This window comes from Scomber japonicus, chromosome 17 (genome assembly GCF_027409825.1).
Source record: "Scomber japonicus isolate fScoJap1 chromosome 17, fScoJap1.pri, whole genome shotgun sequence".
Lineage (NCBI taxonomy): Eukaryota > Metazoa > Chordata > Actinopteri > Scombriformes > Scombridae > Scomber > Scomber japonicus.
The window spans coordinates 26,019,373-26,037,497 of NC_070594.1; the positions used below are offsets into that span (position 1 = coordinate 26,019,373).

The 18,125-nt window shown below is 38.0% G+C and overlaps 2 protein-coding genes across 3 annotated transcripts; both read left to right on the forward strand.

The window, feature by feature from the left end:
* The first annotated feature begins 4,101 nt into the window (after nucleotides 1-4,101).
* Nucleotides 4,102-7,567, forward strand: ndufaf4 (NADH:ubiquinone oxidoreductase complex assembly factor 4). 2 transcript variants are annotated; one of them, XM_053336459.1, is made up of 3 exons: nucleotides 4,102-4,219; nucleotides 4,599-4,699; nucleotides 6,923-7,567. In XM_053336459.1, exons 1-3 carry the CDS (start codon nucleotides 4,102-4,104, stop codon nucleotides 7,226-7,228), a joined length of 525 nt encoding a protein of 174 aa, XP_053192434.1. In that variant the 3' UTR covers nucleotides 7,229-7,567. The 2 variants fall into 2 exon arrangements, with proteins under 2 accessions (XP_053192434.1, XP_053192435.1); XM_053336460.1 differs by having other exon boundaries at nucleotides 6,932-7,567.
* A 2,936-nt stretch (nucleotides 7,568-10,503) lies between these two features.
* Nucleotides 10,504-17,081, forward strand: gpr63 (G protein-coupled receptor 63). Its single transcript, XM_053336458.1, has 2 exons — nucleotides 10,504-10,939; nucleotides 15,674-17,081. Exon 2 carries the CDS (start codon nucleotides 15,789-15,791, stop codon nucleotides 17,019-17,021), a length of 1,233 nt encoding a protein of 410 aa, XP_053192433.1. The 5' UTR covers nucleotides 10,504-10,939; nucleotides 15,674-15,788; the 3' UTR covers nucleotides 17,022-17,081.
* The last annotated feature ends 1,044 nt before the right edge of the window (nucleotides 17,082-18,125 follow it).

Consider the following 18,125-nt stretch of genomic DNA (forward strand, 5'->3'; position numbering starts at 1 on the left):
CACCACATCTGTACTTGAGATTTGTCTTGTCATCATAGTTCATAGAAATACATTTAAATGTATATATGTGAAAGCAAGATATATTTTTATGGTCTCCTTTTTTACATTTGTAAATAAAATTACTACATGCATAGGTGTGCAGTTGTTGTGTATTGTGTCTACTGATTGTGTGAACTTAAAAATATTGGTACAGTATATTATACAGTGGCCAAGAGAGCACCACACACCTCTACAACACAAGCGAATGAGGAAGAGATCTTCACCACTGTGACAACACATACATCACACTCAGATTTATTACAAATTATAGTATACAGTATAAAACACAAGCAAATGATGCACGTCCCAATTTAATAGCAAATATTTAGCATAAAGAAATACACTGCAAATACAGACATACTGCAAGTCATACAGAACACACTAGAACTTTTTAGGGGGACACTGTATTTGCAGTGTGTAGTCACAATGGTGAACTCAAATGTTGCTTGTGTTTTACATTAACGCAGCATTGTTTTCTAATTGTGACTTCTCTGTGGTCAGTGTAGAGATATTTTCTTCACTCTCTAGTTTTTAGGCTGATATTTATGATATAGTTTTTTTCTTTTTTCTTATTGTCAACTGATCCCATGAAAACACTCTCAATACTTTCTGACTTCCCTGGTTGTGGCTCTCAGCGCCAAGCTAAATTTTATATGCTGAATATAAATCTTTTAAAACAGCTCAGAATTATTATTATAATTTTTTTAAGTTCAATAATTTCCTACAACTGTAGACAGGGTACTGTAGTTTTAAACACGTTCCTCAAAGAAGAAATAAAAACGCATTTATTTGGGGACTATTTTCAGCGGCGGATGAATCCACATTTTCTGCCCTAGTGAGTATTTCCAGCAGCAGGATGGTGTTATGGGATTAATAGTGTAACAGTGTGCCTCACTGATGTGTTTTTAATAGTTTTTGAAGAACAATTGCATTCTATGGCAAAGAATATATCATCATATACATCAATTCATTGTCAGTTTTGGTCTACATATGGGATTTGTTGACAGTCTGTGTCTTTAGGTTGTAGTGTGTTGTGTTATCTTAGCCACTGACGTATAAACTTTAAATGTATACCACAATAAAATAATATGGTTATCAAGCACAGCTCAGCAGTCATTCAGTACTCATGCTGCGTAACTGTATTGCTTTGTTACATATAAGCATATCCTTTAACCTTGTTGTGGTGAGCACTTGTTAGTAAAAAAAGACATTAAATCTAAATTGTTGTGTGAATGTATAAGAAGGTAGTGGCAGCGCAGCTTTGGTTGTTTAAGCTGAGATTGATTGCTGAACAGTTTTCTCTCTCTAACTAACACAAATCTTGTTGCAGCTCTACAAGTCGACACAGTCTCCTCCTTGCTCTGCAATGCATGCATCAACGTGCCTCGGAGCCACTTCTAAATGAGAGTTGCTAAATCCACAGCCCCCGGTCCGCACAGTAAATAACATTGGATTGAAACGATGAAAAACACTCCCATGGAAAGACCCTAGCAGAGATCAGTACTGTATTATAACATCTACTGAATAAAATCATTTTCAAATCACTGTGGTGTACATTTTTCATATTTTGATTTGAAAGGGTTAAAAAAAAAGTCATCGTCTGTCTGCACTCTCTGACTTGTGAGGGGAAGCCTGCTGATGTAACTGAGAAGCATCATTGGCTGTCCTTTTGTTGACTTTGCAACTTTCATCAGCTCCAAAACTCAGGAGTCATACGCTAGTAAGTGGGTGAAATGAAAACGAATATCCCTCCATTCCTCTCCTCACAAAAATGCTGTGGGTTGTTTTGTTATGATTGAGCAGATAATCACTTCCAGATGTGCTCCGTATGGCCTCCCTTATATAAAAGCTGACCTCTGATGTCTGGCCAGCACTGAACACTTGATTACAGATTTATTTACTTTGTCTTTGTAACGAATGAAACCTCCATATGACAAAAAGGCAGAGGCTTTGTTACTGTTTGAAACCAGCGCTGATAAAACATGAACCACAGAAAGAAAGAGGCCAAAGACTTTTTTTTAAATTTTGAGGCCTCTTCAGTTGTTTTAGGATAAGAAATGCTGCCACCTGCTGGCCATAAATCTTCTCACGTTATTTCAAACTCTTCTATAAGGAAACTGTACATGCTCCACTAAAAAGAAATGTCTTCTATGAAGCAAATACATTACATTTCAAAATCCAGAATAAATTGTATCTTTATATTAATATTTATTAACACTGTTTAACACAATCAAATTCATTTAAAGATAATCAGACAGTGAAATAGGATAGCAACATTTCTTACTGTATGTGGCTGTGTTACATTTAATGTAAACTTAAAATTTAATATACATTTTTAATAAATTAAAAAATCAAAATTAAGTAACTCTTAAACATTTAAGCTTAAGTTTAAGAGTTACCCAGTAAAGTCAAATTCCAGATGTTTAAAATAGGTTATAACTGCAGATAGAACTGCTGGTTTTTGATCATTGGCAAAGTATTTCACTTCCATCCACATTGTGCTGCATGTCTACTTCTTTTTTTACTTTTCATACTAAAAACTATGATGATGTCTATTTATGAGATACTTGGTTAGTATGCTTTTTATAACCATCCTCCATACATAGCATACAATATGGTAAACCACTCAGTGAGAGCAAGGCCTGAGGTCAAGGGTCTCTGTGCTTAATGGAAGGCGCTAACAGATTTAGACAAAAATACTTGGCTGGGCCCCAGATCATATTTTGTTTAGGTTACCCCCTTAAGTAATGAGGAACAGCTGGTATGTGAGGAATACTATATAAGTTGCTCTTTTTGGTTTGTTCATTGTCATTTGACTCATGCATGTAGCCTGATGACCCAAGCTTGTATTAAACATGCGTTGAAAAGAACTCCTTGTTTCGTCTCATCTTTCATCTTCAGGATCATCACAGACCAATCATTCGCACAGTACTCAATCAAAATGAAGACATACTAAATAAGAATTGAGAAGTAGTAAGTTAAGTAAATCAGAATTATAAAGATGAATGTGCAACACATTCTGACTTGACTTGGTAGCCAACTTTTGATCGAAAATGTCTGAACTTTGACTTTGATTCATGAGTACTGACTGCCATTATTATTATTATTCCTTCAGTGGGATGTTGTTCTCTTCTCTGTGCAGAGTGATTTACTTTCAGAGTCTGTTTTCACATTCATCTGCTGAAGGAGGAACGTTTCTCTGTAAGTATTCAACTTAAACAAGTGTGATGTGGAAACTTGAAGCCTACAGGGCACAAACACTGAGAATGAATTCTATAGTGAAGAAGGAGACATGTTGTGTGTGTCTATGTCTTGATCCTGGAAGCTTTAATGAGGGAGAAGGAGGAGATGCCATCCTTTTAACAATAAAATGAAAAAATATATAGTTTTTTCAGTTTGGCTTTTGTAAGAAATCTAAATAAAACCTACAAGGAATATGGTTTTTCCACAACTTCACAGCTGTTGGCCATTAATGCAGACCATTTAAAGTTTTGCTTTTGATTTAGCTCCAGTTGATCATTACTGGGCTCTGCTGTGGGTTGAGCATCGTTAGCCTAACAGTTAAAGAATAAAATAATAAAATGGCTTTACAGTATATGGTACCTTTAATAAACAATGACCTGGTAAATTTCATCAAAAAAATAAAATAAAATAAAATAAAACTACTGTTAAACAAATTAAATAAAATATTAATTAAACTAAACTAAACATAAAAACTAACAACAATTTCAAAACTACAATAACCCTGGGTTTTTACCGGTTTAACTATAGCTCTCATTTTATTTCTTATTGTTTTGTCATTGCTCTTTCATTTACAGGCATAGGTTGTAAATATTAACTAAGCTTTTATAATTTATTGTTCATGTATTGTGCTTTGGTTGGGAGTTTGATTAACATTATCTCACTCTACGTAGCCTACTTCTACCTTTCACCCTTCCCACCACACGGGGTCGCTGTCTATTTCTATGTTCGCATATAAGCTTTTCAAAAGAACCTTCTAGCTCGCCGTGGACACTTTGACTAACCTTTATTGAGACCGGCGTGTGGAGGTAGCAGTGAAACATGGGGGCTCGGGTCGCTCGTATGTTCAGAAATGTCAACATAGAGAACCGAGTACACCGAGAGATCTCCAAAGAGAAGCCGCGAGCAGCGCCCCGACACATGGCTGACATCCCTGAAGGTGAGCGCCTCACAGCTCTGCTAATAAGAACCACAGTAACTTGTGTAACTGTCTCCTCTGAGGTCATGCCCACCGGTGTTACGCTTTAACTGGTGACCGTGTTAACTGGTGACTTTCTCGCATTACATTACGTTACGAGAGGTGAATGCGTCATCTGAACACAATTGAACTTACATAAATGATTAGATATTAAACATATGAATGTGTAGTTTACAATTATTAAAACTACAATGAAAGGTTTTGAGGCGAAAGTCACCAGTTAACACGGTCACCGGTTAAACCATAACACCGGAGGCTGCTGCTGTCTCACACTCATACTGCCGAGTGAAGCTTTAACTAACAATGTCTCTGTTATAATGCCTGTGTGGTTGCGTTTCAGTGGAGGCAACGACAGAGTCAGTCCACCAGAAGAACGACCCGCTGCTCGCACTCCTCAAGTCCGTGTATGTGGAGTCTAAAGACCCGGTGGCAGCAGCAGAGGTCAGGCTCACACACTGGAACCTTGTCTGTTCATATTACAGTCTATTGACTCTGATGATGGACAGCTCTTCATCTTTACATCATCAGATAATAAACACAGGAGGAAGTTCTTAGTCCTACATTGTAAATGTTTAGAACAGGGATGTTAAACATATGGGGCCGGTGTTTGGGTTTAATTGGTGACCGTGTTAACCGGTGACTTTCTCACATTACATTAATAATAATAAATATTATTATAAGTTTAATTTATATAGCGCCTTTCACAAACTCTTATAGAGGAGAAAAAATAAAAAATGCAGATCAAAATAAGACTATGCAGAGGATGATGAAGACAAAAATAAAAGTTTTTAAGTGAGACTTGAATATGGAAAAGGAAGGACAAGCACAGAGGGATTGAGGGCAGTGAATGAGTCCTCTGAACACAATTTAATTTAAATAAATGATTAGATATTAAACATATGAATGTGTATTGTATAAGCATTAAACTACAATCAAAAGGCTTTGAGGAGACATTGTGGTTATATTTAAACTATTCATATATTAAACATTGTGTTGTAAATGTTGTCAATCAGCAGCTTCTGTGAAAAAACCTGAGACAGACATTAGTGAAAGTACACTCATTGTTCACAGTAAATGATGGTTTATTACAGTAACAGTGGAAATGTCAGATTTGGCTTTAGTGTGATGAAGCAAAGCTGACCTGATGTTTTCCACCAGATGTGTACAGTACCAGTGTTTTTCTCTATGTTCACTATTGTTTACATTAGACAACAATACTGAAAGCATCTAAACTATTAAACAACAAATAAGGAATCTTGTAGCAAATTAAAAAAAGTTAAACCAACCAAAATATCTTCTATTGTACACTCCTCAAAGTAGATACTCTTTGTCTTGATGACAGCTTTGCTATATCATGGTTCCCTATGTGTTATTATATAGTTTTAATATCTTCACTATGTTTCTACAATGTCAAAAATAGTATAAATAAGAGAAAGCATTGAATGAGTAGGCGTGTCCAAAGCTTGAGGCACTTTCACATACTATATTTAAACATATTCTAGTGTTTCCTTTTAGCTTGTGATCTATCTATACAGAACTTACAAACACTTCAAAATCAACAGGAGCAGAACAACAGGATGTATTTGTATGTCTCAGGTGTTTGGGATGAACAGTAAGATATTATCAGGGGATATATTGCTATTCCCTCTGGTTCACACTGAAGTCCAAAACACTGGAGGACAGTCATGTAACACTTTCCTGCTCCTGCTCTTTTATACTGATGTTAGACAAATATCCCTGATGCTCTGAGCTACGCTGCTCTAACACTGTAGTCCAGACTACTGGGTCATATGCATGTAGTCAGTACAGTATCTCTACATCTATGTAAAGGATTGACAGAAAGCTTGGTCCAGACATTCACAATGACTGGGTGATGAATCCTGGCATCAAGTCCAAATTTGAGTGTGTCCAATATTCAGTAACACTGTTTCTGCTAGATTTGTCAGCTTGATTCTCTACTTTCTGAAAATGCTCATCAGTGTAACTCTCCTCACAAAAGCTCATATGCTTCAGACTGATTCATTCTCTTCTGCTGCATATACTGCATTCACTTAGTCAGTGTTTAATTGAATTGTTAGATATTTACAGTGTTTTTGTCTCACTAGAAACAGAAGAGAGAAGTCCTAGTGATGACATCATAGCCGTATCTTTACTATTCATTTATTCATTCATGTATTTGATAACAGTATTTTACCAGTTTTTCTTATGATTTTATTTATTTACTTATTCTTTTTTTTTTTACATCTGACATATTTACAGTCTTTTTAGCATCAGACTCCCTCTTAGTGTTTCCTGTTGATCTGTGGTGGAAGTATAGTAACAAAAAGACTTTGATACTAAAAACACTGTAACGTTGAAACATAGAAGATGAAACTTTGACTCATTTGGACGACTGAAGCATATTAGCTTCACATCAACTTTTAAATATATTTTTACACCTCACATTGTAAGTGCATTATGAAAAAAATGTGAATCTGCCCTTTAATGTTAGAGTTTGTGTTTTGTGTGTGATAGCATTCAGTGTGATGTTGCTGTACCAAACTTAATAGTCCAGTCATCCAGTAGTGAATAATAAGACGAAGTGTTGGCTGACTTCATATTTCTTTAACGTATTTCTTCATGATTACGTGCTAATTTTCTTACTCTACATCGTCCTTCACACAGGGACAAAAGGAAGTGACGGCGGTGGCGGAATTACAGCGACGGCCGCTGAAGTACAGCCTGCCGGGTGACCTGTACGGCCAGAGGGAGCTCACAGATGTTCCCAAAGGCAAACTGACCATCGCTGAGGCTCTGAAGGCCCTCAGCAGCCACCAGCGACAGCCTCAGGACTGGACGGTGGAAAAGATCTCTCAGGAATACTGGCTGGACCTGAAAGAGACGCAGGCTCTCGTACAGTTCTTCATGCCCTTCCAGGTTCACATCATTCCACCCAAGACTGACAGCGTCAAACAGATAAAGTCTTCTTAGGACTGGAAGACACCGCTGCTTTATTTATGTATGACAATAAAATGCATGGGAAGAGTGAGCTGATAGAAACTGATGAGCAGAGGTTAACAATGATCAATACGTACAAATGATGAAATTACTTTATTTTTTGGATGTTAAACAAAGTCCACAGGTCCAAAATGAAACCGGTTTAAAGGAATAGTTCAACATTTTGCTTTCTTTCATGTGACGTGATTAGCCTAGCTTAACATAAAGAATGGAAGCGGGTGGAAACAGCTAGCATGGCTGTGTCCAAAGTTAAAAAAAATACACCTACCAACACCTTTAAAGCTCACGATGTAACATTTTTAAAATTTGTACACAAAGCTGTGGTGGTGCACTGAGGCACTGGACGGATAGATAAACTGTGGTTTGTCAAGAAATAGTTCCAGTATGTACATATAAAATACATTTTTGTCGGAATACACATATATATCATGTTAATTTGTAGGTTTTCAAGGAGTTTTTGCTTCCAGTCTTTATGCTAAGCTAGGCTAACTTTGCTCTGAACTGTTCCTTTAAGGTGTAGAAGACTGTGGATTATGGTATGAAGGTATAAACAGTATATATCTATACAACCAGCTGCTCCAAGTGAAGTCAGTGAGCTAAATCTGTGATGAGCTCCATTAGAATATTTGGGTGTTGTAGGAGCTGATAACGTAAACGCGACAATAATGTGATAACGACTGCTAACGTAATAGTGACTGCTAACGTAATAATTTTGCCCATTTTTTAATGTAATAAGCCAGTGACGTAATAGCTTGGTAAAAATTCTTTAAAAATGTAATAACTGGAGCTGATAATGTAATAATATGGTAATATAACTTTATTTAGATTTTATTTTTTGGATATAAAGTTTCACACTTCCACTTAGTCTTACTATTCTCTTTCAAATAGTTGCCAATATTATAACTGATAATGTAACTGGCAAAAAGTTATAACATTATGTCTGGGATTGTATTACGTTATATGCAGATATTACCATATCGGTTTATTACATTACAAAACGGGCAAAATTATTACATTATCAGTCATTATTATGTTATTGGTCATTATTACGTTATCAGCTGCTACAGGTGTGTTCCATGTTATGTGAATGTGGATCTCACAGTGTCAATATGGAATCTAGCAAAAGGAGTCATCCATCCATCCATCCATCCCTTACAGTACAGTACAAGATGACACACAACCCAGGAGTTACTGTGGCTCCACTAAAGACTCACAGGACAAGCTTCTAAAAGAGATTACATTGACATGTTTTAAGTTAGAAAAGGTCTGGTAGTTAAAAACAGATCTCTACAAATCAGTGAAGCTTCTGTGACAAATGAAATGAAAGCTCAGTGTAGATTTGACATAAAAAGCTACCATTATCCAGCTTTATAAAGTCACAGTTGAGATGAGGGTTGTAATTAACATTGAATATATGTGAACAACAGATTTTATTGTCTGCTAAAATAGGAAAAACAGGTGAACAGCAGTCATCAGTGTAGCTCTGTTATCTAATATTTGTCATGAAAGCTGGGAGCAATACAGATGTGCTGTTTAAATGTCATTCATTTGAAAGTGTGTTTGAAAATGCATTTATTATTAATGTGTTTAAAGGAGCATACAACGGGAAACTGATTTGATAGAATGAATCAATGTCCAGAGCTTTAAAGTTCTTATGGTAACCCTAGGTTTGCAAAAACTTTGTAAGGAAGTAGTAACTTTAACTCAGACCATGTTTCAACCCAAACCATGATATTTATCTAACTCTAACCAATTGGTTGCTGTGCCGAAAGCTAACCAGCTATGTCACACCATAAAACAGTGACACAAGAACATTTTAAAGCTGCTTGTGACAGGTTTCTTTTTGCAAATCTAGGGTTACCATTTTGCCAAACAAGCATTTCTAAGCTCAAGAATGAACGTTCAGAGCTCACCGTGAGCTCTTGTGGGTGATAAGACTGAACTTGTGTGTACTTAAAACTTGAATTTGCTGCACATACGCACATTTTTTCAAAATAAATTATATTATAGATGATTTTGTCTTTATTGTTATTCCAGTTGTTGCCTCTGTAATTTAAAGACGTGGTTGCATGAGTAACCACTGTGATCAACGTGATGATGTCGTCATATTCAAATAATTATCTCAGCCTAACCAAACATAAATCACACAGTAGTAATTTTGATAACACTGACATTACTTTTACAATAACGCAAACACCCACGTACCCAAAAAGGCACTTCCTCCAATAGAGCCACGACCCCTTTGCCTGGTTCGTCGTTCCTATTGGGTAACACTGGAAAGGGGGTGTTACCTAGGAAAGTGCACTCTTGCCCATGAAAGTGGCTCGTGTGGGTGTCAGTTATCACTGAATACAAAGCTGCGCCAAAGTAGCGAGAGAAGGCGCGAATGCTGCCGGAAGCTGTGCTGTTCTGCCTTCAAAATAATACACATATTTTATAAAAAATACAGTGCAGTATTAGAAACGTTTGAGACAGGATAGTAGAAGTCATGCTATAGAAATATATTTTAAGAAATATTTTTGTTGATGTGTATGGGGAACTTCTGTTGAACAGGTAAAGAATTTATAATACATTTTTATTTCACAGCAGGGGTTAACTTTGCAAGGTGACCATATAAATCCTCTATATCTAAACTCATACTTCCAATTCCTCAGAAGTATACACAAGGAATGACTATATGCAAGTGAAACCGTTTCTGTGAACCATAAACAGGATACAAATAGCACAACGTTAAAGTTGAAATGAGGATGATAAGATATTCCTTTATTAGTCCCACAATGGGGAAATTTGGGGACAGTAAAAATAGAAGAGCATGTACCAGAGATGATATTGTGAGTGGTTACAATATATACAGCCTGTAAGGATATACAGTAGTTAGTCAAATATATTGCACTGCATATTGTAATTACACTGATTTATGCATTATATCCACTGATCCTTTACTCCACAAGTAGGTTTACTTCAACTTAATGTACTCTTTCTACACTTTATTGTCTTTTATTATTATTGTTATTATTAGTAGTAGTAGTAGTAGTAGTAGTAGTAGTGGTAGTAGTATCATCATTATCACTGCAGTGTACGTAGGAGTGTCTGTGAAAAAGCACTTGCACATAAAAAACTAGTTAGAAGCATTTACTTTGCAAGTCCATACAGGAAGGAGTATGTGTGTGTTGTCGCTGCCTTGCCGGAAGTTCCCCACAGTGTGTAGTTAGTATCAGTGGTGGTCATTAGGACTACATACGAGTAGACAGACTGGTACATTTCACAGAGGAGGACGGCTCACTCACATCTCACAGCTGTTTGAAGGGAAAAAACGGATTAAGGAGAAGGCAAGAAACACTCGACTCCATGTTCTCTCCTTCTCTGTAAACGGCGGATAATCTGTACTCCTCACTGGAAACAAAGCCACACCAACCAGATGCGGCTCTCACTTTATCTACGGCTGCAGCTGTGTAGGTGGAGGCATTATCTGCTGTCGCACTGTTGATAAAAACCGCCAGAGTAAAGCTCACAGGGATTACATTTAGAAGCAGCATCAGAAGTGTTTTATCCTCACCACAGCGACGACACGAAGATCGTTTCCGAAGTGAGATGCACCATTTGGAGGAGTGAGCTTCGACACTTGGCCCGCTGCTGCTGCTGCTGCTGCTGTTGCCTTGGCTTCAATATGGGAGACTGAAGCAGGTAATGTCAACAGAGACGCCGTTAAAGATAACAAGAAGGGGTCGATAACTATAATAAAACATTTGAATTTAAATCTAAGATACGTTTTCTAGACAGTGAAAGTAAAACGCGTTTGTTTGGGTTTTTTTTTTTGCGCTCTCTTCGTCCTAACAGATGGAAACTCTAACATGAATCAGTGTTTGTCGTCTCAACCATTTTGCTCCCATAACAACAGAACAGAGGCTGGAGTCACACACACTGAATGATAAGAAGGTAACACTGTCATGGGGAGCTGCTGTTGGCTTCAGCTGCTCTCAGTGGGAGGTCTGTGTGTGGAGTGAAGGCCTGCTTAGAAAGAGGTGGGATCATATTTGGCATTTAGTACCCCCCCCCCCCCCCCCCCCTCAACATTTAGGTCAGTTTTCAGCACACCTCAAAGCTCATTTCACAGATTGATTCATCTGTTGTGCAAATTTCTTTAAAAATTTTTAAAGCATAGAGTGGATTAGGGTAATGTGGGGCAACTTTTTCTATTCAGTTATTCTAAAGCTAACTAGTATAATGCAAAGTGTGTAAGTTCTATTGTTTAACATTACACATGTGAACACACAGGCTACTAGTTTTTATAAAACAATCTGATGCAAAAAGCAAAGCAACAAGTAGGCCGACAACATTAAATGACCAAATATGGGTATGCACATTTCAGAGAGTTTTGGCAGATAAAGCTGCTTTGTATAAATCAAAGTATTTCTAAGCCTTAAAAACTAGTGTCCCAGATTATAAAATCCACTCATTCTGAAATGATTTGACACGAGGAATATTATTATATGTGCCATTTTCCTTTTCAGTACGATATCTAAAAATTGTCTTCTGATATAACAAGCAAACATCTGAGGGATTTCATAATGACATTAGGTGTTGATATAATGTGTTGGATTCATATGTTAATATGGTGAACAAGTCAGAATTGCAAAAATGACCCTAATCCACCCTATATGTAAAGATGTTAACTTGAATCTCTCCTGCAGGGTCACCAACATCATGTGTCCAACATATGGCCACTTGTTAACTTCTAGAGAAATACTTGACTTGGATATCTGACTTATATTTCATATATGCACAATAACCAGGGTTGTCAAGGTTACTTTGGAGATGTAATATGTTATAGATTACTAGTTACTCTATTTAAAATGTAATAAGTAATGTAACTATTTCAGTTACTTAATCAAAGTCATGTAACTTATTACATTTGATGACTTTTCTAATGTTCTAACTAATGTTTTCAGCTGTTAGGGTAAATGTTCCCATTAAGCACCAAAATCTAGGTTGAGGTGTTTTTCATGGATACTGACATGATTTATAAGAGAGATCATTTCTTATAAAGCAACATTTATCTCTCATTGTAAAATCTATTCATTAGTTCATGTAGATTTTAGAATATAAAATAAAATAAAATAAAGATATTTAATGAAAAAGTCAAGTCTGTCATGAGTTTAATTGGTACTGTGACACCATTTAAGCTCACGTGTGCTCCAAATAAGATTTATTTACTAAATATAAAAAATATTGATTTCAAATAATTAGAAATGGCAATATATGTATTCAGTAACATGTTCTTTCAAATTCAGACAGAAAATTAAATCATGATGTTGCTGAAAATCATTTATAAAGTAAAGTGGAACAAGTTAAGGTCCTTAAATTGGAAACTCTGAACTTGTGAACCTGAAATCAAAGTTTTTAATGCAAAATATAAATAAAATATTCACTAGTGTTTGGGTGTGTTTGGGTGTATAAAAATCAAATTAAGTTAAAACAAAATAGATTCAACACGTTATTTCCTTAAATTTGACTCAACCCACCACCTGTCTTAATCACTGAATCACTTGAGTATTCAGCTAACATTACTGCAACCGAGCTAGCAACCTGACGCTTATTCTCAATTTATTTTAAGTGTACACTGTCTAATCCAAAATGCTTCCTCTCATTACAGCTTGCTCATTATCTCAATTTTGCTAGCAACAAGAACATTAGCCTAGTTTAGTGATAAAGTAGTGGCCTGTATCTCTTTTATACAGTCAATTCTTAGAACAGATTGAAAAGTTAGAACAGATTATTACACATCCAGCATTTGTATGACTCAAATAAAAAGTCTCAACCCTCACAGTGTTTTTTCAGTTACTTTCTCACAAAAAAGATCAGATTATTTTGGCTTTTCTTTGCTTCCATATCAGTCCATCATCAGTATTAAACAATACCAGCTGAAAAAGACCAGGTGCTTTCTGACAGCTTGTTATTGCATTCACTTGTAAATCTTTTCACATCAACAAAGACTCCTTTCGAGGCAGGCTGCCAGTGAATCTTTTAGTCTCCTCCGTGTACTCCCAAGTGATTCAAGGTTACAAGATGTGACTGAGAAGCTCTCATCATGTTTCTTTCCCTGCAATTCTCTGTTGCATAATTGCGTCGCCACATATTTCAGCAATTCTCAGCCTTTCAGAATGTTAAGTGCTCGATCATCGTTTTTTTACTGCGGCTTTACTTGATTGCTTGGAGGCTCAAGTGGCTATTTTAACATTGTAGGTCAGTCTGGCCCCCGAAAGGATGAAGAACAGATGCGGCATTACCTTCCCTTTTAGAGATACCCCGCTGCACTGTATGGTCATCAACAAGGCCCATCTCCTCTCAAAAAATGTCAAATGAATGGAGCAGGAAATGGATCCAAGATTAAACCAGTTTCTTATTTCCTCTCATTCAGCAGGTCTTCATTGTGATGAAGCAGCGGGGAACCGTGGCTCTACAATACTCTCGTCATCATCATATGAATAAAGCAAAGTCTTACCAGCTTCACTGCTGCCAGCCTGTTTATCTCCTTACTACTAAGCCTTTTCTCTCTTTGCTGTCTTGGTGACAGATGTGATAACACTATCTGTGGAGTGACTATATATCCAAGTATCAAAGCAACAGCCATCCTGTGTTATAATAGCATAGCTCCATGGCAGAAAAAAGGCTGACATGCTTTTTAATGCCTCCACTGTGCACAAAATTGCTCATAATTGCTTGATTTTCACACCCACGCTGGGCTAGAAATAAACAAACAAAAAAAAGCTTCATTTGTGTGGACATGAATCATTTTAAGACCTTACAAATGAACTTTAAAAGCCGCCCTTCACTACGCCACATTTATTTGGCATTTGCTGCTTAGCCACTGTAAATGATACCAGGCTGTCTGAAATAACAGCGTCCAATGTTTATACAAGTGTACAAGTGATAAGGGTTTTTATTGCAGTATTTGACTTGTCCCCAGTTGAACACTGGCTGCTGGTTACTGGCAGCGGTTGAGAAAAGCACTTTGTTTTAACAGCGTCTGGCAAACACCAGGAGATTCTTTATTTTTCCGCTAGTTAGACAAACACAGTACAGTGACAATTTTTATTTAGGTTCTTAAGGAAAATACACGTGTTGACTTTCTTTCCCACAGTTAGCTGAGAAGGTGATAACAAGATGTAGTTAGCCTAGCTTAGCATAAAAAAGTGGAAGCAGAGGGAAACAGCTAGCTTGGCTTCGTCCAAAGGGAAACCTACCAACAGCTCTTACTTGCTTTTTTTAATGCAGTGTACACCAAGAGAGTTTAAATTTAACCAAGAGAAATGTACAAATATCATTGTTTAGTTAGTCAGGCTTCATGAGGCTGCCCACAGTCACTACACCGGACTGTTAGCTAAGAAAGTTCCGGAATGTAACTCCACCTAAAACAAGAAGTTGTTGAGATGTTTATACTGATTAAACAAACAAGACGCAACCATTTTTAGAGGTGTTTGTATGTGTATTTTTGTATAGAGGCTAGCAGTTTCCCCTTTTTCGTAGTCTTTACGCTAAGCTACGCTGTAAATAAAGGTTATATTACTGCTACTACTAACCACCTCTTGACTCCAGCACTGGACTTAAACATACAAGACTTTGACTCAATCTTCTCTTCTCCCTATCAAAGATGAAAGCAAATAAGTAGCTAAATGTTGAACTACTCTTTTATTCACAGTGACTTTGATTATTTGTAGCATTAAAATCCTTATAACATTTTGAACCAGTTAACTTTAGGTTTTGAGAGTTCATCAAACTCTTTCACACTGAGTTCCTGAAAAGTCTATGAAAACAACAGAAAGATTTTAGTATGCAGGTTCTACGCTACATTTGTTTTCTTAACTTATAGCACTCATTGAATTTGTCATGCTTTGATACATACAAAATTAAAACAGCAAGTCCAGCAAACTGTTTAGCTTTTGTGATAGAAGGGCAGGAGTTTGCATGTTTTTCAATTGGAAACGGCCACAATTCTTTCATTTTCATTTTATGTCAATACTAATAATTCTTAACATACTTGAATTATTATACTCGTCACTCATTCTGGTTGAACCGTAGCGAGTATAAGTCAAAGTGATATTTAATGTTGGTAGAGTGTTGTCTGTATGTTTGACAGAGATCATGGCAGTGAGGAGTTAACCAGGGAGATGTAGTTATATAACTGTGGGTTACAGCCTCACAGTGTTACAACTCCAAGGGGAATTTTGACAGGAAGGATGCAGGCTTAATCTGGTCCTTTCACACAGATGGTTTTAATTTTTATATCAACTCTTTAGTCTTTGTATTTACTCCAGAATCAGAGGGAACTTTCAGTTACAGTCACAGTGATTAGTATGTATATTGTGTGATATGTTTTTTTATTTGTCTGCTTTCACTACATTTTTGTGTACATTGTAGGTTCTGGCAGCCATGAAGATGCCGACATGTTGTGTTGAGCTGGGAATACCTGCATCCACAACATCATGTTCAGCATGAGCTCACCAGCGATGATGCCTGTTCACCCTGGGGAAGAATGGTTCACTCCGCTACTGTTCCCCTTCCAGAGGCAGGGGACATTGAAGCCAGTCTCTGCTGCCTCGTTACGGGGCTGCTGAACCTTTCCGCGAGGCCACTGATGGAGAACATCTCCATGGCAAACGTTTCCCTTGGTTCCCGGTCGCCCCCGGAGCCGGTCACACCGACGGCGGATCCCCCGGAGAGCCTGCAAGGTGTCGGCCTACCTCTGCAGGTCTTCTTCTGCTTCGTCATGGTGGCCATCCTGCTGGTGGCTCTATTGGGAAACGTGGTGGTGTGCCTGATGGTTTACCAGAGATCCGCCATGCGCTCGGCCATCAACATCCTCCTGGCGAGCCTGGCGTTTGCAGACATGATGCTGGCCATCCTGAACATGCCATTCGCTCTGGTTACTGTCGTGACCACCAACTGGATTTTCGGGGACGTTTTCTGTCGAGTTTCGGCCATGCTCTTTTGGTTCTTTGTGATGGAGGGCGTGGCTATACTGCTTATAATAAGCATAGATCGCTTTCTTATTATTGTCCAGAAGCAAGATAAGCTGAGCCCACAGAGAGCTAAAGTGCTAATCGTGGTCACATGGGGACTCTCTTTTATTTTTTCTTTCCCTCTAGCTGTTGGTTCCCCTCCCCTACAGATCCCTCCCAGGGCCCCTCAGTGTGTGTTTGGCTACAGCATTGAGCCTGGTTACCACGCATATGTATTGATAATAATGCTAGTCTTCTTCTTCATACCTTTCATGGTCATGCTGTACACATTCATGGGAATCCTGAACACCATCCGCCACAACGCCATCCGCATCCACAGCCACCCGGACAGCATCTGTCTGAGCCAGGCCAGCAAACTGGGTCTGCTGAGCCTCCAGAGGCCCTTCCAAATGAACATAGACATGAGCTTCAAGACCCGTGCCTTCACCACCATCCTCATCCTCTTCTCCGTGTTTACAGTGTGCTGGGCACCCTTCACTGCCTACAGTCTGGTAACTACCTTCAGTGATGGCTTCTACCACAAAGACAGCTTTTTTCAAGTGAGTACATGGGTCCTGTGGTTGTGCTACCTCAAGTCAGCCCTCAACCCTCTCATTTACTACTGGCGGATCAAGAAGTTCCGCGATGCCTGCCTCGATCTGATGCCCAAGTACTTCAAGTTTCTTCCTCAGCTGCCAGGCAACACCAAGAGGCGCATACAGCCGAGCGCTGTGTACGTGTGCGGGGAGCATCGCTCTGTGGTTTAAAGGGGCAATCCACCCTTAAACACTTTTACACTGTTAAAAAAAACATCTACTGACATGATGTACCTTACATTTCTGGGACTGTTTTTATTGTTTGGTGGTATACTTCTCATAGCAGGTGTTCAGACAGAAAATAGCACTGCATTTAATAAAGGTTATGGGTTGCATTGATGTGGATGAGTGTCTGAAGATACCAGTGAGAAAATTAAATGTGAATGAAGGAGAGAAGTTTGAGCTATATCCCTGAGTTTTACAGCTTATCAGATGATAAAACACCTGTTCAGTGGTTTATTACATTTACAATATTAGCTCTGATACCTAAACTTTGATATCGATACACCATACATAGAATTTAGTTGTTACTTGCTGCAGTTAGCAGCTGTAGAACTGTAGCATACGCTTGCTATTGCCAATAGTTAGCTGTTAATCGATTTACTGCCAAGAATAGTTTTGACCGGTAATGTATGTCATTTGCATGCTAGGGTTGAGTACTGAATTCTTAACTTAACGTTATTAACCTTCACGCCCATGGTCCATAGACTATAAAAATAAGGTGTAGCTGTGGTGTCTCTGGTTTTACAGCACCGTGCTGGGCAGGTGATAGGTATATTTGTGGTGTTTATGTGCTCTAAAGGACTTCATGGTGCAGATATAATTACACAGCCAATGGACTGTTAACCTAGCATGCCAATCCTGATCTGTGATCTATGTGTAGTAACTCTTTTTCATAAGGCCATCAGCAGTTGTCTGAGTGATTGAAACTGTAGTAAGTCTCTAGTTTGAAAGTTGTTAAACATGCCACTTACTGGTGGTCTTTGCCTCTCATGTAGAAAGGGGAAAACATTACCACTCTAGCAGTGCCATGATTCATTTTCTACAACAATATGTGAACCTTTTTTATAGACTACACTGGAAGTCCAATTACCTTTTGAGCCTGAACATTGTTATGGTGATAGGACAAGAAGATGTACCAAGACAAAGGCAGCTGGACTCTCAGAGTACAGAGTGTTCTCTTAGTCTCAAACAGCAGAACAGATAGCAGGTCTGTTTGTGTTTGAGTACTTCTAGACAGTTGTCTTTGACTTACCACAACTAGAGAGACAACCA

Excerpts from the sequence above, each read along its gene's own strand:
- ndufaf4 (XM_053336459.1), top strand. The coding sequence starts at position 4,102 with ATGGGGGCTCGGGTCGCTCGTATGTTCAGAAATGTCAACATAGAGAAC. Across the intron at positions 4,220-4,598 it reads CATGGCTGACATCCCTGAAG|TGGAGGCAACGACAGAGTCA; the intron begins GTGAGCGCCTCA and ends GTTGCGTTTCAG. Across the intron at positions 4,700-6,922 it reads ACCCGGTGGCAGCAGCAGAG|GGACAAAAGGAAGTGACGGC; the intron begins GTCAGGCTCACA and ends TCCTTCACACAG.
- gpr63 (XM_053336458.1), top strand. The coding sequence starts at position 15,789 with ATGGTTCACTCCGCTACTGTTCCCCTTCCAGAGGCAGGGGACATTGAA.